This window comes from Xenopus laevis, chromosome 5L (genome assembly GCF_017654675.1).
Source record: "Xenopus laevis strain J_2021 chromosome 5L, Xenopus_laevis_v10.1, whole genome shotgun sequence".
NCBI classification, from domain to species: Eukaryota; Metazoa; Chordata; class Amphibia; order Anura; family Pipidae; genus Xenopus; species Xenopus laevis.
Genome location: NC_054379.1, coordinates 28,680,284 through 28,706,171, shown reverse-complemented (window position 1 = coordinate 28,706,171; position 25,888 = coordinate 28,680,284). Strand labels below are relative to the sequence as shown.

Sequence of the window (25,888 nt, the reverse complement as noted above, 5' to 3'; positions counted from 1 at the left end):
TCTGTTTGCTGATGTTTAATGAGGAATTGCACATAAAGGGATGATGTCATGAAAGCCAGAAACAAAACAACAAATGAAAGATGTAGCCGCGTATTCCCCCAATATTTGCCTTTAGACTGTGTCTAATAAGTGACATTACTGTAATGCGAGAGATACTGGGCGAATTTGTCCCGTTTCGCTTCACCGAAAAAGTCAATGAGCGTCAAAATTATTTTGACAGCCGCACCTATTTTGCCCAACTGCATTAAAGTCAATGGGCGTCCGAATAATTTTGACACGTGACAATTTTTATGCGCATGACTATTCTGACACACAGCCAGAATTGGAAGATTTTTTGCCTGGCGCCTTGCGAATTTATTCGTCCATCACTAACTGTAAGTAAAAGTGTTCCGTATAGATTGCAAACTAGACCCAAGACCTTAAAGTGCTTTAATTTGCAAATAGGCAGATCTATAAACAAGCTTGATAAGGTTAGAAAACTATTCCATTACATCAGTAGAGAAGTAAAAATTCATATAAAATATCAATGTGTCACAAAACTTGAATGCATTACGCTTTTTGGGGAAGATTTACTAAAGGGCAAAGTGGCTAATGCTAGCGACTTTTCGCCATAAATCACATGCACAACAGGTGCAGGTATCAATTCGCTAGTAAAAGAGATCATCACTAGCGTTAATTCACACTCTATCGCCAGGCGACTTTTCACTCTGGCGGATGGTTGTTACTCCACAAATTCAGTGAAGTGCAGATTTTACTGAACCTTACCTCTTTTGCCAGTTTTGACTTCACGACCTCAGACCAGGCGAAGTGCTTAAATGTAGCTAGATCTTCCTCAGTCCTCTGTCACTTACATCATATCCTGTGTGCCGAAAATGCATTAAAGTTCAAAAAACTCTGGGGACTTTTTCCCTTTTTTAAGGGATGCCCTGCAAAAGTCCTAACAAACTTTTTTTTGGGTAACTGGTTTTCTCCAGACATATCCTAACATATGGAACATTCATTTTACAGTGGACTCATGTGTAGGGCATTATATTTTCTCTCTTGTCTTTATTAAGGTTCCCTGGACATTAGTAATAAAAAGTGGTAACTTCAAGCATTTGCACCAACATTTATAATAAAGACGTACAAACAACTTGCCCAACCTATGCTAAAAACTTAAAAAAATTGTGTTTTATTTTTATTACAATAAAATCTGAATTTTTAGTGAAAAATTTTTTTTTTCGGGATTTATTAAACCCAGAGGCTTCAAAAAGTCAGACAATCCAGCATCTCAGACCTGCCAAGGTTGTATATAAGTCACTGGGAGAGGTCCCTATTCTATTTGGAAGTTTCTGTGGTCTGTGCCTGAGTTTTCTAGCAAAAATCTGCAAAATTCCGGTTTTCGGGTAAAAGCCGTGTTTGTCCCCGTGCTTTTTTAAATAATAAATAATGTCCAATTGTGGATTCTAGTTTGGTTGGACTTTTTTATTTCAAAAATTAAATAAGGCCCTAAATACTGTATATAGTTTGATGAAAACACTTCTGTCTCACTTTCAGTATTCTAAATTCACAATAAGGCTAAGGGCAAGTATAAGTAGAAAATGATTTTGTAAATTGAAACTAATGAAAACGGTTGATAATCTGTAAGAAATATAAACCAACATTTTAATGATTCTTGCTACATAAGACATTTAATATTCTGACAAAACAAGAATGCAAATCAGCTCTACAGGATCATCTGATATTTTCACAGAATGTTTTTTTTTAAAATCTGAAAACAAATATTCTATGTTATTTATTAAATACACATGCATGTGGCCATTGTTTTTTTTCCTTCTTAGACACAAAATAAAACTATTACTTTGGTTATTATAATATCTCCAAATAAAATACATCTGTCCACATATAAAATGTTTAATTTAATATACCTTTATACATATACTTTATGACAGTAGACATGAAGAGAATCCTTACAGTACAGGGTGTAGGATATTCCTTGTCCTTCCTTATCATTACTTTGAGGTAATAAATAAGCAAGACTGATTTAGGGTAGAGTAGAGGGGGCATTTCCTTGGGGAAAAATGTTGATATAAGTACACAATAGAGCAAATGTGTCAGATTTGTTAGTTATTTCTGTATAATACAAAAAAAGTCACAATAAACCTGTAAAAGATATACTTATGAACAGTGCTTAGTGATGCTATCATTTATAATCAGTGCTTAGTGATGTCAATTAACCTGTGTTTTATGAAAAAACACTTCTGAGTTCCATGGCCTGTAAGACTAATTCAGCCTAAGGCCATGTTCATCAGGGGAGGATCGACCTACTGGTTTCCCTTTACTTTACTTTTCTTGATTACAATACCCAGGATACCACTGATAACCACTAGTGATGGGCAAATGTGTTCCGTGGAATTTGGGAAATGGTGAAAAATTCACGAAACACATTGAAGTCAATGGGCGTCAAAATTATTTTAATGCTCATCAATTTTGACGAGCGACAATTTTTTTTTGACATGGCGGAATTTTTACCTGCAAATTCTTGCTGTAGTTTATTTATTCACCGGCATCAAAACATGGAAATTCGCCGCGAATTTGCGCCTGCCAAATTTATTCGCCCATCACTAATAACCACCAAAATTTGGTGGATATAGTTGAATAGCTAGAGGGCTGCAGGTTGGGTCATAACTTAGCTACATGACTTACGTTAGCTCAGATTTGGGCCCTAACCCTCCTGTAATGGATGGGTCCCCCTAAACAATAGCTCCAACCCTGTTTACAATTATTGTGCTTGGATGAAAATGTTAACTGGCAGTTTTAACAATTCGATTTCTAAATGAATCTTATAATATATACTATTCTCTAATTATATGATAATATGAATCTCAGAGACGTTTGAGGATTAATGACTGGAATTCTTGTTTTTAGTATCAAAATACATTTGCATACACAATTTCAAAGTAGTATCCGGTAAAACTTCAAAATTGTGTAGTGTTGAAACCGATGATAAATATCGCCTTGGTTTCTGTTGCTCAGCAACGAAAGTATTATGAAACAAGCAAAAAATAATACACTGGCACAGATTGCATATTATAATTTGAAATTGTTATTAGGGGTCAAATTGTAAAAATATATATATATTTATATATTTATTTTTTTTCTACACAAAAGAAAATATCTAGAAAGATTCCATTACTGTAACACAGCGAGGAAATTATACTTGGTAAAGGTGTTGAAAAGATTAACAGAAAATAATGGAGAATATAAACATAATACAGACATGCAGAATAGTGCTAGTTCTTGCTCAAAAGGCTCTTGAGACTTCTCTCTACTGCTTCATCTAGTTCCTCCTCCAGCTCTTCTTTCTTGGACATTGCTAACTTAGACTGATAATCTCTAACTATTTGGTCTATATAGGGGGCACTTTGAGTGCCGTGTAACATCAGTGTCCATTCTTTTAAAACACCTTTCTCTGGTATGCTCCCAACAAACCCAACTTCTAGAACCCAAGTCCCTCTTGGATCTTCCCCCCATGTGTGTGTTGTCATAAATGGCCATTTATCAAAACCAACTTTTGAGTCGTCATCCCTAGGACGACGACTTAATAAAATGGACTTAGTTCCCATTGGTGATGTCATGTTGATGTTCAAGTCCCCTCGCCGAGTGGAATTGACGGTTATAACTGCTTGAACGTGCTCCAGGTAGCGAACAAAGTTTTCTTTTCCTTCACAGGCATCAGTTGAAAGAGTAAGGATCAGCTTCCCATCAGAAGGTATTTTCCTATAAATGAATAGATAAAAATATGTATTAAATACAATATTTATGTATTCACAAATAGACAACAGCGGCAGATTAACCCAAATTGAGAAAGTTTCTCATTTAAGGGGTTCTACATGGGGCCTATTTGAAAGCCAAGTACATTGCCACACATTGCTCTGTAAAATTTTGCATATTTATGAAACTATGTCCAGGTACAGGACCTATTATCCAGAATGCTGGATACCTAGGGTTTTCTGGATAAGGGGTCTTTCTGTTATTTGGATCTCCATACCATAAGTCAATAAAAAAACATTTAAATATATTTAAGTATATTGGATTTCACCTATATGCCATAGGGATGACCGCTAATACTTCTGTCCTCTCAGAGACACCTAATAAGGCCAATATACATTTAGGTGCCTCTGAAGGACAAAAGTGTTAGAGTCATCCCTATGGCATATCGGTGAACCCCAATATACTTTATTGGCAGATTTGGTTATTTATGTTAATGAATACCGGTTGTACTGTGTATTTTTTAAACTGAAATCATGCACTTTGATCGCTGTTTCTATACCTCCCATACAGCAAGTTTATGTAGTAAGGGTTTTTTTTTGGCGGATGTCATGATCTAGATGGGATTAATTATCACTAGTGATGGACGAGTTTCTCCCATTTCGCTTTGGCAAAAAATTTGTGAAACTCGAAAATTGACGCCCACGTAAATTTTGAAGCCCACTCTAATTTTGACGATCGCGTCAATTTTGACGCTCGCGTCAATTTTGACGCTGGTGTTAAAGTCAATGGGTGTCCGAACAGTGTTGATCCAAAAATTTTTGACCATCAACATTACATCCCCATGAATTAATTGTTCCAATGCTTTTAACTATTAAATGTTACGTTTTAGAATATTATAACACAGGATGTTTGCTCAACATGAATAACACAGGGCACTTTATTAATTGGAAGCACTTTACATTTATTTACTGTTCAGTGGATTCACTATAAATTTGACCATATGAATGTTTCACGATGTTTGATACAAATTAATTGATTGTAATAATGCGCAATGAATTTTTCTGAGAGTTACAAGAATTTTCCCTTCACTGTGAATTTATTAAGTCTTGAATCGAATACAATTTCCCTTGTTTCAAGTTTTTTTTTTAATCAGTTTGAGTTGTCAAGGGATCTACACATTTCACATAATTACAAGAAATAATTCCTATTCTTCTTCTAATGCCAAAAAGGTTACTTGAACTATTGAAATATTAATGCAGTTTCCTAACAACTATTGTTATAGACTGCAAATTCTTCCCAGGTTGTTTCCACTAATTGGCAGGGTTGCTACGGTGCATCATGGAAAATGCTTGCAGGACTAAATATAGACTTAGAATTCTGAAAGCTTATTAAGAACCAAGAAAACAATTACCTGTTACTAAATAACATGCTAATGGATAGGGCTAACTATGGGTGATTGTATGATTCTTCATGTGAAAATAAGGCATGCTTAATAGCTGATAATGACTTGAGAATGGGAATTATATCAGCAGTTCTATATTTCTAGAATACTGTATCTCAAACACATGGTAGCAAAAAGAAAATGTAAAAGTACTGGGTGTGAGTAGTTGGATCCCAGTAGCTGTAATATCAATGCGACTCATACAAAGCCAGTGAATATTGGCTCATCCCTTATATTTTTAACTCAATGTAGTTATGGCTAGGTTTTCAGCTCACCTGCATCTTGAAATTAACACGCAGGGGGTTATTTACAAAATATCCTATTTATCTCATTTTTATTAATCCTAGCTTGACCAAACTCCAATCCACGATTTTATCTTTTTTATCAATAAAATAACTAAAAGAAAATTTGGTTCGGGAAAAGACTTGATAAAATCAAGTGAAAACTAGAATGGTACAAATGTTTTGGATTTTTAAACCCTGAACTGCTCAATTTTTTTCGGGTTACCACTCAAAAACCCCAAATGTTTCAAATTATCAGATGAAATCCATCGCAGATTCGGGGTATAATAAATCTCATCAACAAATTTAAGTTTTTGCCCAAAAAAACTCTACCACAAAAATCAAGATTTAGTAAATAACCCCCACATTATGATACATGTGGATCTTTCCTATGCCACTTTTTAGCTGGTCTTCATTCGAATCTACGTATTTTGGTCTTCATTTGAATCTACGTGTATTTTTAATTACTTCCTATTTTGCCTCTTTTTATAATATTATCAAGTTGTCAGGCTCTTCTTTCCCCAGTGACCTAAAATATAGATAGCACTTAAAGGGATTCTGTCATGGTTTTTTATGGTATAGATTTTATTTCTAAATTACACTGTTTACAGTGTATAATTCACTTTACCTCTATATAAAATTGTATTCCTAAACTACAGTGCAGCCAATTTATTTTGCCTGACCCTGTGCTCTCAGTGAAAGTGCTTTCAGATAAGCTATTGTGTCTCCTACTCAATGTAACTAAAGAGTCTCAGTGGGACTTAGATTTTTAATATTGACTGCCAGTATCTACCAGGGAGCTGCTATCTTGTGTCAAGGAGCTGTTATCTTGTTACCTTCTCTTTGTTCTGTTTGTAGGCTGCTGAGAGGGGGAAAGGGATAGGGTGATATCACTCCAACACTCTTCACTGTGCAGCAGCAAAGGGTGACTGAGGTGTAATACACATACAAAGACACATGACTGAGGGCACTTAGGAAACTAACAACATGTCTAGCCCCATGGCAGATTTCCACAATCTGTTAGCTTTTTTGAAAAATGGATTTTAGTGCAGAATTCTGCTGGAGCAGCGCTTTTAGCTGCAGCAATTAAAAAAAAAAAGTTCTCCCCTGACAGATTCCCTTTATGGTTTTAGTTTCACTATTATTCTTTCATTATTTACTAATCAGGTCTTTCCTATTCATCTTCCATTCTGATTTCCAAAAGTCTGAATAGTAAATGAATACCTAGCAACCAGAGAGAAATTGAAATTCAGTATTCACATGCACAAAAAAACAACTATTTAAAATATTTATATATTACTGCCTAAACAATATGAAATTTTATTTTTATGGTCAGCTACTGCAACCCCTCATCTATGTGGTCTTCTGAAAAGAAATTTAAAAACCTAAAAAAAAAACAGGATACACCGTTTACACTTGGGCATCTCCTGTCATTTCTTTCTGTTAAAATTGGAAATGAATAAATAAAACTTCTAAAAAGATCTACAACAGTAACTCAAATTAAATATTTCATATATTTATATATTTTTGCGTAAATGTTAATGCTACCATCTCAGCGGCTAAGTGGTCTCTCTTTGGGAATAGTGGAAATACCTTGGCTCTTGTATGGCTCCTCCAATGCAATGAAACCTTTCCGGAACAGTTTTCCACTCGTTGGCCATTTTAACCATAGCTCCAGCATCAAGTACGCCATAGCCGAACAAATGATTGAACTCCAAACCGACTCCGTTTCTACGCCATTTGTGCACTTCATCGTGAAGCTGATTCCTTTTCGATGTTAGCACTGAGAGATGCTGCAAGTCCCTCCATGTCAGACCTGGGCTATTGCAATACCAAAATATGTTACACTGTGAACTACACAACATAGTAACATAACATACATAACAGATAGTAAAAGACAGATTCAGCTTGTTACTGATGTGTTTCAGCTATTCATTTCCTACTAATTTCTTTTGATGAGACTTAAACCATCAATTCAAGTATTTGAGTTTTTTAACCCCAACTACACTGATTTGAGTTTTTTACATTTTTTTTTTACGTTTTTTCTTAAATTGCAGTTGTGAGTTCAATTGAGGTCTAAAAAAAGCTCACAAAGCTCTAAAATCTGACCTTTGATAAATAACCCCCTAAGTCTACTAAATAATCATTAAAACATTAAATAAACCCAATAGGATTGTTTTGCCTCCAGTGAGGGTTGATTATATTTTAGTTGGGATCAAGTACAAGCTACTGTTTTGCTATTAGATAGAAAAAAGGAAATATGATTTAAATTTTGAATCATTTCATTAAATGAAGTCTATGGGAGATGACCAGAGCTTTTTGGGCAACGGATCGCAAACCTTTTAGGTTGTTTTAGATGTCCAGGCTGCTGTGCACCTCTGCATTCTGGGAAACTGTTTGGGAGTCTGGTTGGGAAGGTGGCAGGGGCCTATGCAGGAGTTTCAGGGTTAAAACCCATAGGGGATTAATTTCCCTGTAATCATGTAAAGGCGTATTGGTATAGGTGAAAGAGGTTTAAACGTTGCAGATAAAAATGTTTTAGACTGCACAATGGCCCGCTTGATAGTACAGGTATGGGACCCGTTATCCAGAATGCTCAGGACCTTCGGTTTTCCTTAAAATTTGGTTCTATCTTCATACCTTACGTCTACTAGAAAATCATGTAAACATTAAATAAACCCAATATACTGGTTTTGCTTCTAATAAGGACTAATTATATCTTATTTTGGATCAAGTACAAGGTACTGTTTTATTATTACAGAGAGAAGGGAAATCGTTTTAAAAAATGTGGATTATTTAAATAAAATGGAATCTATGGGAGATGACTTTTCTGTAATTTGGAGCTTTTTCGATAATGGGTTTCTGGATAACGAATCCCGTACCTGTACTAATCTCTCACAGTGCAGGAATTGTTTGAATCTGATCACTATCTGTATGCTATTTTATTATAATTATTTATTATTATTGTATTATTTATGTATTGCACGCCTACATTATAATTATTTGGGGGGGGGAAGGCTTCAGTGTCTGTCGATTTCCTGTTTTCCATTTATCTCATCCCCATTTGTACACAAAGAAAGTTTTGTAAAGAAGGTCAGATTAACATACTTAGCCTCCAGGGCCAATGCAAATACTCCAGCTGCTTCTGGTGCGGCTGCAGATGTTCCTGAATGACGCAAAGTGCAGTTTCCATACAAGTCTGTTGTAGCCTGAAAGCACACATTAAAAATGTATGGCTTAATTAAGCAGTGAAATTATTCAGCAGCGAGTTGAACTCACATCTGACTCATTTCTTTGGCAAACCTCCAATCAATATAACTTTAATTTCATGTTATCCATTTAAAAACCAGCTTCTAGGGCTACTACCTTTAAACCTCTATAGATGTCGTTGGGTCTCCTCTTTAAAGATGTTGCATCATCTTTCCATATGCATAACATGTTTATTATAAATGGAAGTAAGATTTAAAACACTTTCTTATAAGCCTTGAGTTTAAAAGAGAGTTATATAGCATGGCTCTGTTGTTTTTGAAGTGGTGACATTTGAAAAACAATATATAGCAGTCACTGCAGCAATGTTGCACCACCTTGGTATTTATCTTTTAAAGGTCACCCTAAGTAGCTAATGCAAAGCTTTTCTTTCATCCTGATATGGTTCATGTTCTCTTTTACAAAACAAGTTCTTCAAACAACATGTCAAAACCAGCTTGGGTAATTGGACACCTCAAAGTGTTTATTCCTGAAATTGGCTTTTCTGGCTTGGATCCCTTGCATAGTCCGCCTCATACAGATTCTTTCACTAGCTACCATTTTGGATACCTTGAACCATTCTGGTACACTGCTAGAATTTATTTCCATTTTTCCTTAATTTTTGTTGTGGCCTTTTCATTTTCAATTACAGGGGGAGAGAAAAGGAGGTAGCAAAGATAAAAGCAAAAACAATAAGTTATCCTTTAGAAACAACATTTTTTTTAATTATTAGAAGACTGCCCCTTTAAATATAGGATATTAAGGCTTTCATATGTGATACTGAAAGGTGTGAGTTGGCATATTGAATGTAAGTGTAACTTTGAGCTTACCACGCCAGCCTCTGGATTTCTTTTTCTACCATTGCTAAAAGTGGAGGCCAGAGTTGAGGAGCAACTCTCATCATACAGGGCAGTGCGTCCATCATTAATAGCAGAGTTTATGGAAATAGTCCACATGCTTGATGCATAGCCGTCACAGTTGCAGTCATCATAACTTCCTCCATCTCCAGATGCCCAGACATAGATGCTTCCCTTGCCACCACGACCCTAAATGAAAATAAAGCAACCATTTGTTACATGTGGGTAATATCATGGGCCTAACAGTATATAAGGGCTTTCCATCCAACATTGGTCCTTATAAGGTGTGGAGGTTATTTACAAACACTGGGTACCTGGGCAGTAACCTGTGGCAACCAATCAGATGATTGATTTCAGTGTTCAACCTGCAGCTGACTGAAAAAAATCTAATCACTGATTGGTTATGATGGGTTACTGCCCAGGTGCAAATTTGCCCAGTGTCTATAAACGAACCCCTATATCAATAATGACTCAATATGATGTCTACTTAAAAAAATGAGGGACTTGCATTGAGGGACTTGCTTTATAGACATGCCTTAAAGGGGCAGTTCACCTTTAAATTAACTTTTAGCATGATATAGACATTGATATTGCTGAGATAATGTACAATTGGTCTTGATTTATTATTTTTTGTGTTTTAGAGAGAGAGAGAGAGAGAGAGAGATTCAGTACAAAACACAATATTTATGTGTATAAAGAGTGGAACATGCTGAGCTCTAGACTAATAGTTAATTAGGAGGTTATTTATCAAAGGTCAAGTTTGTGAGTTTTTTTTATAATAAACTCCCAACTTGAATGTTTGCTTATTTATGAAAAAAAAACGAATGTAAAAAAACTTGAATGAATACAATCAGGGGGGGGACTCGAATTGTTCGAGATTGCTGAACACCTCGGATAGATCGAGTTTTTGAGCGCAAGCCACTGCAAATAACCTGAAAATCATGAAGGCTAAAAACTAGTGATGGGCGAATTTGGGGTGTGTCGCTTTGCCGAAAAATGTGCACATTTCCTGCGAAATTCGCAAAAAGGCGAAAAATTCACGAAACGGCACAGACATCTCGTTTTTGGCGCCGACGTCCGTTTTTTGGATGCCGCCGCACCAATTTTGCTGGCGAAAATGCGCCGGTGTCCAAAATAACAGATGCTGGCATCCATTTTTTTATGCTGGCGAATTTTCTCAGCGGTTTTGCAAAACGCGTGAATTTGCGCCTGGCGAATAAATTTGCCCATCACTACTAAAAACATCTTCAAATGATTCAAGGAACCTTGGCCAATGATTTCTACATGACCTTGACAGGACAGTATTTTCAGATTTGAGCTTTTTGCAGCTTCGGGGCATAATAAATCTCGAAAAATTTTAGGTTTTTTTATCCTGAAAAATTCGGGTTTTTACTAAAAACTCCCATTGAAAAACTCGACCTTTAATAAATAACCCCCTTATTTTCCATATTAGTCCACGTTGGCAATGTGGACTTTCAATATCTGAACAAAAGATTTTGTGATTTTTTTGTTATAGCAAACTTTTAACAACAATAATTATTACTTTAGTTAAACTTAACGTATCCAGCTCAAATATGAACAAATTCAAGACTAATAAAATATCTTTGAAGATGTTCATTAAACTCCCTGGGAATCAAAGAATATTAAAGAATGGTCTGTTGGGTTTTTTTTCCATCTCTTTCATATAATACAGATTATAGTCACAGTTCAGAATTCGTTTTTGATTAAGAATGGAGTCCTTAGCCGACCTCAGAATAGGAGAAATGGCTTTAATTGAATTTTTTTCACAGCAACTCCACTGAGCCTTTTTTGTTGTTGATGGAAGAGAATAACCAACACAGATTACCTTATTCACACCGTCTGCCATTGCCTGTAAAGTTAGTTCTCTTGGTCCATCAACCGTCTTGCCATCATCAGTAGGACCCCAGCTTGCACTGTATATGTCAATAACCTGGGGCATGTGACTGATGGATGAAGCTTCTATTATATCAGTCATGAAGGGCTGGTCCAGCATTCGAATGCCTATTTATGTTGAAATGAGAGACAGCCATGTTTCAGTGGAAAATGTTCCCCCAAAGCTCAGTGATATTCACAGAATAGAGATGTACAGGTGCCCATGCATGGTGGGACATTATTCTATTCCTGAATGAGTCAGCAGCCTAAAGCCCAGTGCACTAGTTGAAAACTATCATTTTGTCTTTGTTATCTTATTGGGGCTGAACTAACTATTGATACAGAGCATTAAGTAGGGTGAGTGGAGCATAGCTCTATGGACATGGTCTGTGGTTGGGCATGGGGGTTGCACAATCTGCTGGCCCCAGAACCAATTAATTGGGTTAGACTGATTTGACCCACCACTCTCTCCATCCTAAAACCTACCAAAGTCAATGTTAGCCTATGGGGACCTTCCCCATAGGCTAACATTGACTTTGGTAGGTTTTAGGTGGCGAACTAGGGGGTTGAAGTTTTTTTTTTAAAGAGACAGTACTTTGACTATTGAATGGTCGAATAGTCGAACGATTTTTAGTTCAAATCGCTCGATTCGAAGTCGTAGTCGAAGGTCAAAGTAGCCCATTCGATGGTTGAAGTAGCCAAAAAAAACATTCAAAATTCGAAGGTTTTTTTATTCATTCCTTCACTCGAGCTAAGTAAATGGGCCCCCTAGTGTCTTCCCACAATATAAATCAGGTCTTGGTCTGAGGCTTCTGCTCCATTTTTCTGGAGTCAGAGCCAGAAGTACAGAGAATGTAAACAGCCAGACAGATTCTGCTTTCAAAAGCAATTCAATTTACAAACAACCTGGACACCAAAAAAATTTTTGATTAATGCATATATGAAAGTTGCTTAGAATTTTTTTTCCTTCATGCATGAGTGGTTGGAGGATCCATGGAACTACAGGAACAGATCTCTGCATTTCTGTTTCATAGACACTAGGTGGCAATATATGCTTTATTAGCTTTACTCCTATACAATATACTGTATACAGTATATATATCTATATCATACCTGCCACTTTGGAATTATAAGCCACTCCAACTCCACATATATTATTGTTGGCAGATGCTGACACTTCTCCTGCACATCGGGTCCCATGGCTGAAATAAAAGGAAGAAAACGTTAGTCATTCTGGTACCTTCAAATTAAATACATTTATACTGTATATATAGTTACTGAATCTTCATGGTTTCATTTCTGTTTTCCTGCAATAATTATCTTTAAAGATTTCATTCCCAATTTGTATTGGGGAAAAAAACATTTTCCTTGCTTTTCTTTTTTTTATCACCATTTTTTAAAACATGTCTGTAAGAATACATTAAATATTTGAATTGGTGTTTGTTAAAATTTTCCAAAAATTCAAATATACCATAGTCAATCATTAAAAGGGTGGACGGTTCAGTAGACCAAGGACAACAGTATATTAATAGGTCCGAATACCCCAAGCTTATCCCATTAGGATTATTAATGGAAGATGTATGTATATGTACTTGGCAATTAACTGATAACAAATAAGGGTTCATTTACCTCCTTAGCCTTGACTGAGGGTGTGCAATAATGGATTCAATTGAATATACAGTATTGACACCATTCATTAAAGGTGTAGGCGTGTGACCTGTTGTCCATAATGCTTTGGACCTAGGGTTTGCCAGACAATATGATATGGATCACAATATGGATCAACATACCTTTAGTCTAAAAAATAATTTATATTATAACTGTATTTTAATACAGTTCATCTTATACATTTGGAATTTCCCTAAATTCAGATCTTTCTGGATAACAGATTCTATGCCTGTACTCTGGGCCGCCATCAGGGTTGGACAGGGGGGAGAGCTGTAGGGGGCCCTGAGGGTAAGGGGGGCCCGGCCACGCCACACTTACTTGATTATCCGGGCCCCCCATCTTTCTGAGAGCTGCTGACTTCGGGAAGGCATGCACGTTTAAGAGGCCCTGGCCACCAATTTAGGCCACCAATTTTTCTTTCTCATGTGGGGTCCTAGCCACCAATATTTTTTAATGGGGGGGGGGGCCCTGGCCACAAATGTTTTTTTTATGGGGGGCCCTGACCACCAATATCTTTTTATTTTTTATTAACATGTGGAAACCCTAGCCACCAATATTTTTTTTGTTTTTTTACTGTGTGGTGGGGGGCACCCCTGTGGGGTGGGGAGGGCAGGTGGGGCTTGCGGTGGGCGCAGCCCAGGAAATTTTGTCGTATGGGGCCCTGCGATTTCTGATGGCGGTCCTGCCTGTACTTGCATCCAGTGTAAATTCACTCAGCACCACTGAGTCTGTTCTTACCCGGTTCAGAATTGTGATGCAGAAGAACCATAGAACGATCACCACCTTGTCGCTAGCAGTTATTTCAGGGGACCCCTAAGGCCTGCATCAATATGCGCACTGGATTTGCACCCCACAAAACACACCATTTTAAAACAGGGTGCCGGAAATTACCGTATACCATCCCACAAATAGCCCTACTACGTCCAATTCACATCAGAATGAAAGAACAATTGCATCTGACCCAATTCCTTCTCTTGGGCACAATGACATTGGTATTGTGGGAAGAAATGTTGCCTTCTTGGTAAAGACTATGGAAAATTCCCTCTGCAATTTGTTGTGGGTTGTAAATGACCTCTATAATATATTACTATGGCAGTTTGAACAAAGTTGACCCTAATTAATCATTTCCATGATCCAATGGGTGGCAGTTTTTAGAAATCCAAGCTGTGAAGTACAGAGATCTGATTTTGGCCAATGCATTTGGTAGACTTGGAAGGGATTTCTAAATTGTAATATGATCTAAAAAAGCCACTGTATTTTTCTTCTAAACATTGGCAATATTAGGAACCAGCAATGCCAAGCGCTGGATACAAACAACCCCTTACCAGTTTAATAGCCACCCTCTGAATTACAAACATCTAATTAGGGAATAACTTAAACTGCTCTTTCATTTGTAAAAGATAAACAAGTCTGTCTAATTTTAGTCTTGGAAAGAAAATTCTTTTCAATGTATGATTGTGATAATAAATGAAAATAATAATTATACACAGTCAACAGGTATTTTTCCAGTGGATTCACAAATGCCCACTTTGTTCTCAAGGCAAACAGAAAAATGAAAATCCACCATTTATAATAATAAAAAAAAAAAGACGTATGCAGAGTTACATTAAGGGGCAGATTTATCAAGGGTCGAAGTAAAAAATACTTTGAAATTCGACCATCGAATTAAAATACTTCGACTTTGAATATCGAAGTTGAAGGATTTTTTACCGAATTTGCCAATCGAATGATCAAACGAAAATCATTCGAAGGTTCGATTAAATCGTTCGAAACGATTGATTCGAACGATTTTATCGATTAATCAAAGGATTTTCCTTTGACCTCAAAAGACTTAGAAAACTGCTCTAGAAGGTCCCCATAGGCTAACATAGCACTTCGGCAGATTTAATTTGGCGAAGTATTGAAGTCGAAGTTTTTTTAAAGAGACAGTACTTCGATTATCGAATGGTCGAATATTCGAACGATTTTTACTTCGAATCGAAGTCGAAGTAAATTCGAAGTTGTAGTATTCTATTCAATGGTCGAAGTATCCAAAAAATTACTTCGAATTTTTGATTTTTTTTACTTCAAAAATTCCCTCAAATTCACTTCGACCCTTGATAAATCTGCCTCTAAGAGTATAATTCCTGGGTCAGTTCACCACAGTTTGTGGGAGGGGAATTCTACAGGTTTTTCCTCGGGCAAACTGTGACCAATATATGTAGATAAATATGACCCATGGTGTCTCCAAACCACTACAGGTATGGGGCCTGTTATCCAGAATGCTTCAGACCTGGCGTTTTCCAGATAAGGGATCTTTCCGTAATTTGGATCTCCATACCTGAAGTCTACTAAAATGCATTTAAATATTGATTAAAGCCAATAGGATTGTTTTGCATCTAATAAGGATTTCTTATATCTTAGCTGGGATCAAGTACAAGGTACTGTTTCATTACTGCAAGGAAAAGGGAAATCAGTTTTAAAAATTTGAATGATAATTTGATTATAATGGAGTCTATGAGAGACTGCCTTTCTGTAATTCAGAGCACAACTTGTACACAGCACAAAATATGTAGGATTAAATATTAGACCTAAAGGGAACCCGTTGTGTGTTATCTTCTCAGTGTGGACATGTTTTTGCATAGGAGTGCACAACATTTTATAATGGGCTGGTGGGAGAATATTCCCCTTCCTGCCCATCACGAATACAGAGCTCCAAAATATAGACAGTGCTGTATTCATCGATGTAACCACAAGTCTCTTCAGTGGAGTCTTGAAACCATTCTAAGTAAGGCACTGACCAAAGTGCAAAGAATTGGCTGATTGTTCCTGTATTGCTTACTTTGCATGCTGCCTGCTTTGATATATACCTTGAAATATATATTGCCCGTATATGTGTGTAAGGGTGTGTTTAAAGGGGTTGTTCACAGTTAAATTAACGTTTAGCATGATGTAGAGGAGAGTGATGTTCTCAGACAATTTGCAATTGGATTTTATTTTTTATCATTTGTGTTTTTTGAATTATTTCGCTTTTTATTCACCAGTTTAGTTTGCAATATCATCATATCTGGTTGTTAGAGTCCAAATAACCCTAGCTACCATTGATTTGAATATGAAACTGGCAATAACAACTAAATGTGTAGTGACCCCTATTTGAAAGCTGGAAAGAGTAACCTTATTAAAGGTGAACTGTCCCTTTAATAATGAACTCTGGAATTGCAAGACTGACCCATGGCTTAAACAACATTAACCAGCAGCAATATCCGAGTTGGTGTGATTAATAAGAAACAAAATATTATAAGGGTTTTACATACTCCTTGTAAAATTCAAGTATAAAAAAAAAGTTTTTTTTCAAAAAATGTTTCCTTCAAGCGTAATTCAAAACCCAGTGTTCTATCTGCAAACCAGTTTAGAAGGGGTAACACTGTTCTACTGTTGTCTCTGAAAAAGACTCTTCTTAAAACACAGGCAAAGAGTTTATTTGATTGATCCCTGCCTACTTGAGTTAACTATTGGCATATAACTGTACCTCTGCTATACCTATTTTAGTCTTAAATAATTTATATATAATATATAATAATATATACTAATATATAATAATATATATAATATATATCAACGCCAACTGGCAAGAACCAAGAGCTCCGTTCAGGAGGAAGTCAGTCATATTTCCTTATATAAAAAGTCCTGATCCCTTATTGAATGCTATTTCTGAAACATATAAGAGTCAGTCTAAAAGGTGAACTAGATAATATACAATTTTTAAGAGATTTTCTTTGAGAATATCTTTCCAATTCCTTTCATAAGCAAAATACATGTTTTTCATGCAGAGGTGATATTTTAGTCTTTAACACAGAAAACAAGATTTATTCTGCCGGTTGTACCCCATTATCACTACACGTTCTCTTCAAACCCAGTGCTTACATTAGGTACTAACAAATCCTGCCACAATGTAGTTCAGCGCTTGAGATATTTATAGACGGGTGAGATATTTATAGAGGGAGTCTGAATACATATACATCAGGATAAAATAAGAACCGCCTTGTCATATTAATGGGAAATGCTGATGGCAAAATGAAAAGTATTATGTTCCTATGCTTAATTATGCAATTTATGGGAGGTACAGTAGCCATTGTATCCTTTCTGGCAGTCTAAAGGTTGATAATAATACTTGCAGAAAATGTGCCCCCTTAATTGTTGAAATTCTTTTAATGACAACAGCAGGAGTAGGGAGACAGTGAGAAAATATGTAGGATTGTGTGGGTGGTAGCATGTGCCTGTGTGTGTGTGTGGGGGGGGGTTAAAAAAGAGACAGGCAGGAAGATGGAATATAATTGTGGAAAAAATGCACATATATCACATATACAAAAATAAATGCATATATAAATTATATATATATATATATATATATATATATATATATATATATATATATAGAGAGAGAGAGAGAGAGAGAGAGAGAGAGAGAGAGAGAGAGAGAGAGAGAGAGAGAGAGTACTGTATATAGATTGATATTTGTTAACTGTTAGATCCGTTCAGAATATGGCTCGCATGCAGAGCTGTCTATGAATAATAGAAATAATGAAGAGCTCAGCATGGATCCTTAGGGATATTGACTTATAAGCTTTGCTCTACACAAAGCACCATTGTTTGAAGGCATTGTACATCTCTCTACCTTACGCTGCATGAACTGCCGTGCGAGCAAGATAAAAATGAACAAAACATTTAATTCCCGCTTCATTAAATGTTAGTGGGAAGCTCCTAAAGTAGGATTATTATTCTGTGCATAAGAAGCCTGTGGCTACCATAGAAAATATTGAAAATACTTAATGACTAACATCATTTCGAAATCGTTTAGTAGTGAAAGAGAAGTTATACTGTTTTTAAGGGGAAACTGTCACAAAACAAACATTACATTTAAGTTTCATCTCACAGAAATTTGGGCTTACTGTCCATTATAAAAAATGACTCTGACACAAAGCCTGCATGTATAAGAAGCATTTCTGAGAGAAGGATATTGAAGAGTAACTTTTGCTACTGAATGTTATCACTGATGGTATTTGGAAAGTTTCATATGGAGATTTAATGATTTTTGCTGACAGTTCCCATTTTACAGAATTGCATACTTGTAACTTTCTGTTAAAAAAAATGACTTGGATAAAAAGCCTGCATGTATAAGAAAGATTGCTGAAAATCCATGAGATAGAACTTATTGATATTTCACATTTTACAGAAATGCATATTTTTACCCTGTAGACTTGCCTTATACTACTGTATTCATACGGAAGTTGTATTTATTTGTCAGGGTGGCTGAAATATTACTGTCATGTAAAATATCTGACTGAGTAAATCTTGCATGTACTGAATTGCTAGAATAATAGAATTGAAGCAAACAAGGCATCCTTTATTAAAGCCTCCACAACTTTTTAATGTGTCTTAATCTTTACTGAACTGCTGGAAAGTAGAGATGATGGAAATATTTCAAGATGTTTCACCACAACAAAACACTCACAGACTCTAATGTATAATGAAAAAAATGTTGCGCGGTTTGAAAAATGTCATGCGATTCGACGACCTTTGACTTCAATGCGTTTGGCGAATTTTTGGGAAAAATGGATCAGATTCCTCCAACAGAAAGATGGTCTTTATAACTTAGACAGGAACAGAACATGGCACAAACTTCAACTGTAATAGTTGCTCCTTCCTTTGATTGTAATTTCCCACCGCACAACTGAGCAAGAGAGTTTCCAGAGCCAGTTTGCTTTTTTGAGACAAACAATGTCAGTGGTACCCTAAAGGTAACCAAGTGAGAAGTGCTTGATCATAGCTGGTTGTTACTACAGTACCAGGAGCAAACAGTATAGGATTAGTTAATGCGAATTTTTAGCTGATAAAGCTTCCCACTATTGCTTCTCAAACTTCTGGGGCTTGGATTTACTAAAACTGTTTCTTGGTCTCTATGGTACTGTTGTATGTTTTGGGTGATTTTGTTTTTGCAATTTTTTAAATCTTTGTCAAACTTCCTCTTTCTCCTTATTGGAAGCTTAGTGATGACACATGCCCACCTGACCTGCATGTCATCACTGAGATTAGTTGTGAGTTTGGGGCAACTTTGCATGTTCTTAGTCAAACGAATCAAGGGAGGAGAAGAATGGAAGAGACCCTTGTATTATCCTAGTAGAAGAGGAAGGTACAAAAAGAACTACAGTTTTTTAATTGGCAAGTAAAGACTAATTTTCCCAGGTCAATGGCTGCACTCCATCTTTTCATACTCCCAGGCATCACTGGCTTGGCCTTGATTATGTGCAGTAAAGAATGTTTTTCTAATTTTACTCTCTGTCAGTCAGTACTAGGGACATATGGCAAGGTAACTAAAACAATGGGTAAAGCTCTGTTATTTTATTCCCCAGGCCTGTACACCGGGAGGGGGAGGGGGTGAAGTAAAATATTGGCATGCTCCAGTGAATCTGGATTTCATTGTCCTTTCAAGAGGTGAAATTGAGGTACTTGTAGCATTGTAATGGGACATTCGAGTGATATAATCTATATATGAAATTTACTTGTTATTTGAGAAACCCTGCTGTAGAGAGAAAAAGAATCAGCAGGATTTAGATAATAGTCTCCCCCAGTCTTTCTTGTAAATGGGGGACCTTCAAAACTTTATAAATCAGCAAAATATTCAGACGGCCATTGACTTTAATGCATTTGGACCAATATAAAAATTGTTGCTCGCATCAAAATTATTTTGCCGCCCATTGACTTCATTGCGTTTCGCAAATTTTCCACCGTTTGTGCGAATTTCGCGGTAAAAATGACACAGATTTGCCCCTCACTAGTTTGCAGTGTGAATTTGCCCAAGATGAATATTCAACATATTAAAGACCTTTCTAAGTGTATTCCAAATCCTCAAATTTTAGTTTACCTGTTGAACCAGTCGTCTGTATATCGAGGATACGGGTAGGGATCATTGCTGCTGAAGTCATAGCTTGCCTCTGCGTTCTGGAATATAGAAAGCAAAAATAAATATTTTATTTATACCGAGAGTTCCCCATTAACAGAGGAAGTTGAGCTTAGTAACCCACAAATTCATTGCTCATGTAAAAGCTACAACAAATGATTCCCAACAATATTTTAGAATCAGTTATAAATACAATAAATACAGGAAAATGTAGAATTAATGTATATTATTGGCTAACTGCATAGATATTTTGTAGGTGCAATATGATAATGATAAACTTCCAATCACTTAAATCCACATTTTATTGCATTCTGATGGCTAGCATGCACATATTTTGCATTTTCAAATCATAGAATTTAAGAACAAGCTGCTGAAACCGTTAGCTGCTTTTTAATGGAAAATTATTAAGCCCTTTTGGAGTTAATTTGCTTTAAACCTCTGAATCCCTGTGGATTTTACTTATGTCTCCATGGTTACCATGCAAGATATGAATCTGTATAAATAAGGAGATATAAAAACTGATGATAAATAATGCATGTTGTGAATTTCCATGCATGTGATCCTGATCTAGTTATGCCACTGGGTCCCATAGCAATTTAATATTACCTTTCAAGCTATTTGTTTTATTAGCTATTTTTGCAGAGAGCAAATTTATAAAACAATTGCACAATACAATGATATCCCTGTCTCAATTAGAATACATAGTTGCATAGTTGCGTTGGGTTGAAAAAAGTCCATAAAGTTCAACCCCTCCATATTAAACCCAGAGCACATACATACACATACTTACACTGACCCTTCTATACACTCCAATGTCTATACGAACTGTAAATTTTGTATCACAATAGCCTATGATATGCTTGCTGATTTTCATCCAAGCCCCTCTTAAAGGCACCAATAGAATCTGCCATAACAGCCTCACCCGGCAGGGCATTCTACAACCCCACTGTGAACAACCACCTACAACGCCTCAATTAAAAGTTGTGTGTTCATTAATTATTCTAACCTTGAGAATACATCATATTAAATAGATTTCTTAAATCGTTTCAAAGAAAGAAGGATATAAAAAAGAAAGTAGTACTCATGGTTCCAGGAGAAATCTGCTCAGATTATTTTAACATTATAGTCAGTGACATTTTGACCACAGAGCATTATGTATATAGGCCACCTATCCATGATATCCAGTTCAATATATCACATGTTTTGGGACTTTGTTATACTGAATTATACAGACACAAAAGACAGGCTAAATAGGCCATAAATTATCCCTCTGAACTTTATGTTTATTTCCTGATCCTTCAGCTTCAAACATCTCAATGGTTGCAATTGATGACTAAACCTGAGCAAACGTACAGTAGCTCTTTTAATTACATGTGGGGTTAGATGGTAAGTTCCACTGGAGCAGGGACTTATGTGATTGATGTTCAATCTCAATAAAGTGCTGCAAAATTAGCTATTGATCTATATCGTACAAGCTAGAGGGAGTTTATGCAGAGAAACAAGGAGTCTGAAGAGCAGAGCACTCACTCCTAGAAAAAGGCAAAAATGCCCAGGTGCTGCTGCAAAAATTAATATCAGCATAAAGAATACGGAGCACTCATGGGACTTAATTTATGTGCAGAACTTTAATGGTTAAATTAAAAACATGTATTGTTTTCTGCACTTTGACAAAGGCTAGTGTATTAGCCGAAATGTTAGCCTCCACCCAATAAACATATTGTTTTACCTTAAGCCCTGAGAGTGTGGGTTTCTATTTTGCTGTATCCTGAACTGCACCCAGGCTAGAAAGACTTCAGTGACATGGGTCGGCTTTGTGAACTTTAGATAGATAGATCGATAGATCGATAGATCGATAGATAGATAGATAGATAGATGATAGATAGATAGATAGATAGATAAATAGATAGATAGATCGGTTGAAAGATAGATAGATAGATAGATAGATAGATGATAGATAGATAGATAGATAGATAGATAGATAGGTAGGAATCTGGAAACCCGTTATCCAGAAAACTCTGCATTATGGGAAGGCATCTCCCATAGACTCCATTGTATCCAAACAATTCAAATTTTTAGAAATTATTTCCTTTTTCTCTGTAATAATAAATCAGTAAATTGGATATGATCCCAACTGAGATATAATTAATCCTTATTGGAAGCAAAACCAGCCTATTGGGTTTGTTTAATGTTTAAATGATTTATCTAGTAGATGGTAGATGTAAGGTACGTAGATCCAAATCACGGAATGATCCATTATCCGGAAAAAAGCAGGTCCTGAGCATTCTGGATAACAGGTCCCATACCTGTAATATAATACCACATAGGCATTTTGTTTAAAAAGGCAAAAAGCAGGTGAACATTAGTGATGGGCGAATTTGTCCCATTTTGCCGAAAAATTTGTGAAAAATTGTGAAAATGGAAAGTTCACGAAAAAAACTTGAAATAGAAAGTTTTCAGGAAAAAATATGGAAATTTTAACTTTTTCACTAAAAAATCAAGCAATTCGAACGTTTTCAGGAAAAAATCTAGCAATTCCAACATTTTCACAGAAAAAACGAGAAATTCAAAAGTTTTCATGAAAAAATCGTGAAAATGAGAAATGAAGCAGGAGATTCACGAATTCATTCGCCGGCAGCAAAACGCGGAAATTCGTGTCAGGCGAATTTATTCGCCCATCGCTAGTGAACATGGAACAATAGAAATAAAACTAACAATATTTTACAATATATTCTTTGCTCTGCATAAAGAGATACTGACACCAGAAAATAAACTTTTTTAATATCTATCATAACATTGCCTTTGAATGCTGTTTATTATTTTGCCATAACAATGTCTGCCTGATGCTTTTACATTACCTTTCTTACCCCTTGTTTCCCTATTAGGGGGCTGCCATATCTGTGCAGCAGTAGTCGGTTAACATTAGAAACTCTAACTGACAAGTTGAGAAGGGACAGTCAGGTTTAAGAACTTAAACAATTACTTACAAAAGCAGAACTATCAGCGAAATATGATCAACATGACCTATAGGTAACATTTAGGGGGTTATTTACTAAGCTCCGAATACCCAAAATTCCCCAAAATCCGAAAAATTTGTGATTTTTTAAATAAAATCGGACTTTTAAAAAAATCACAAATTTTTTGGAATTTATTAAACCCTGAGGGCTAAAAAGCCTGAATATAAAAACACGGCATCTCAAACCTGTTGAGGTTGCATAAAAGTCAATGGGAACAGTCCCATTGATTTTTGGTTGTGTTGGGGGTTTCGGGCAATTTTACTATGTTTTCGGAGCTTTCGGTTGAAAACTCAGAAAAATTCAGAGATTTCGGGGAAAATTCACAAAAAAATTTTGAAAATCAGAGCTTTTCCCACAAAGCAAATTTTCGAGAAAATGTAATAATAAATAAGCGTTAAAAACCGAGCGTGTTAGATCGGAGTTTGTAGAAGCCGATATTGACATAAAGTCGGACCTTGATAAATAACCCCCTTAATGTAGATTAATATTTTGAAATACATATTTTAGGGGCTGATTCACCAAGGGTCGAATATCGAGGGTTAATTAACCCTCGATATTCGACTGGGAATTAAAATCCTTCGACTTCGAATATCGAAGTCAAAGGATTTTAGCGCAAATAGTTTAGCGGAATAATCCTTCGAGCGAACGATTAAATCCTTCGAATCGAACGATTAAATCCTTCGAATCGAACGATTCAAAGGATTTTAATCCAACGATCGAAGGATTATCCTTCAACCAAAAAAACTTAGGCAAGCCTATGGGGACCTTCCCCATAGGCTAACATTGAGTTCGGTAAGTTTTAGATGGCGAACTAGGGGGTCGAAGTTTTTTCTTAAAGAGATAGTACTTCGACTATCGAATAGTCGAATAGTTGAACGATTTTTAGTTCGAATCCTTCGATTCGAAGTCGTAGTCGAAGTCGAAGGTCGAAGTAGCCCATTCGATGGTCGAAGTAGCCCAAATAACACTTCGAAATTCGAAGATTTTTTACTTAGAATCCTTCACTCGAAGTTAGTGAATCGGCCCCTTAGTGTCAGTGTCACTTTAAAGGGGAACTATTGCAAAAATTTAAATATAAGCTTCATTAAAGTGTAATAAGAAACTTTACAAATATAATCAATTGAAAACTGTCTAAAATAATCAAGTTCATATTTATTATCCCTCTCCCAGCATCTGTCACTCTTCAATATCGCTTCATGCAGGAGTCAGGAGTCAGATTTTGACAGTTAAGTCTAGTCTAAGCCATTGGGGTGGGTGCTGCTATGCTCACAAGATGTATTAGAACTCACATTTTTTTAGAATAAAAAATCCTGTCTCTCTACATGCAGGATTGGTGCCAGTTATTTTGTTATTTATGCTCTAATCTAATACATCTGATAGGAAAGGGAGCCCCCCAAAAGATACAATTCGATTATTTGAAGAGAAAATGAATAGAAAACAGCTGCTGAGAGATGGACATAGAGAAGAGTAACTTCATTATTTTCTGAAATTTTGATTAGGTTTAGAACATTCTTTATTTCAGTACGGTGAAACTTATGTTACTTTTTTTTTTAGTTCCCCTTTATGGAAGCATTGTTAACAAAAATTGGTCATTTGGCTGCAAAAAGAATGTTGGTATCTATCTGTATATCTGCTACGAAACGATGAATCAGTATTTTGGGGATAAAACACATACAAATATTTAACTGCAGTACAGTATCTGCCAAGTTACTGTTTAGTAAATGAATGTGTTTATCATCTCCCATTTGTTGCCATATGACTCAAATGCATAGGGAATAGCAGAGAGAAAAACGTGAAGATTGCTAGAGACGGATTTTAAGCACACAAGGGACAAGATTGGCACTGACGAATATAATATAATGCCATAAACACTTTGCTTAATATGCAGGCAAGCTAGTTTTAAAATGTCTTGTCTCCTTTTACAATAAATGTAGAAATACATACAGAATTCAATCTAACAACTTTTTTTGCCCAAAATCCAGTTTGTGACATCTACTTTAGTCTGGTAAAAAAGGGGTGGTTTACCGTTAAGTTAACTTTTAGTATGATATATATATATTATATAGTATGTCATTATTTATTTATTTTTTATTTTTATTTTTTTAAATATTTGCCTTCTTCTTCCAGATTTCAAATGAGGGTCACTGACCCCATCTAAGAACAAATGCTCAGTAAGGCTACAAATGTATTGTTATTGCTACTTTTTATTGCTCCTCTTCTATTTAGGCCTCTCCTATTCATATTCCAGTCTCTCATTCAAATGAATACATGGTTGCTATGGTCATTTGGAACCAATCAACCAGATTGCAAACTTGAGAGCTGATGAATAAAAAGCTAAATAAGTCAGAAACCACTGTGATGGAAAATGAAAACCAATTGCAAATTGTTTCAGAATATCACTCTCTACATCTTACTGAAAGTTAACTCAAAGTTGAACAACCCTGTTAAGTCATACCCATTATATAATCTTGTTTATTCAGTATTATAAGTGGCCAGAAAAACTCCTGTGAGAGGTATGCGATCACTGAAAATTAATACATAGCTTAGTACATAATTAATACATAGCTTAGTACTTAGTACATAATTTGTAATACTGTGTTGCCTGGTTATGTGTGCTGTTTTTGATCCCCCCACTTTTTTTTATAAACAGGCCCCTAAAAGTAACTGTTCATTGTATTATTGGAGGTGCCATTGAGTAGATTACGGTTGCCTTGTCTGTCGCCCTGCTTCATCTTCATTGTAGGAGTCCTCTCTAGTGATGGACGAATAAATTCACCAGGCATGGATTCGCACCTGGC

At 36.0% G+C, this 25,888-nt stretch overlaps 1 protein-coding gene across 1 annotated transcript in view; it reads right to left on the bottom strand.

The window, feature by feature from the left end:
- Window positions 1-1,651: 1,651 nt before the first annotated feature.
- pcsk2.L (proprotein convertase subtilisin/kexin type 2 L homeolog) overlaps window positions 1,652-25,888 on the bottom strand; it is an 84,879-nt gene continuing 60,642 nt past the window's right edge. Inside the window, 7 exon segments of the mRNA NM_001085666.1 lie at window positions 1,652-3,759; window positions 7,069-7,296; window positions 8,584-8,684; window positions 9,552-9,767; window positions 11,425-11,600; window positions 12,585-12,673; window positions 20,041-20,117. Of these exon segments, the coding sequence (NP_001079135.1) occupies window positions 3,273-3,759; window positions 7,069-7,296; window positions 8,584-8,684; window positions 9,552-9,767; window positions 11,425-11,600; window positions 12,585-12,673; window positions 20,041-20,117 (1,374 nt within the window). The 3' untranslated portion in view covers window positions 1,652-3,272.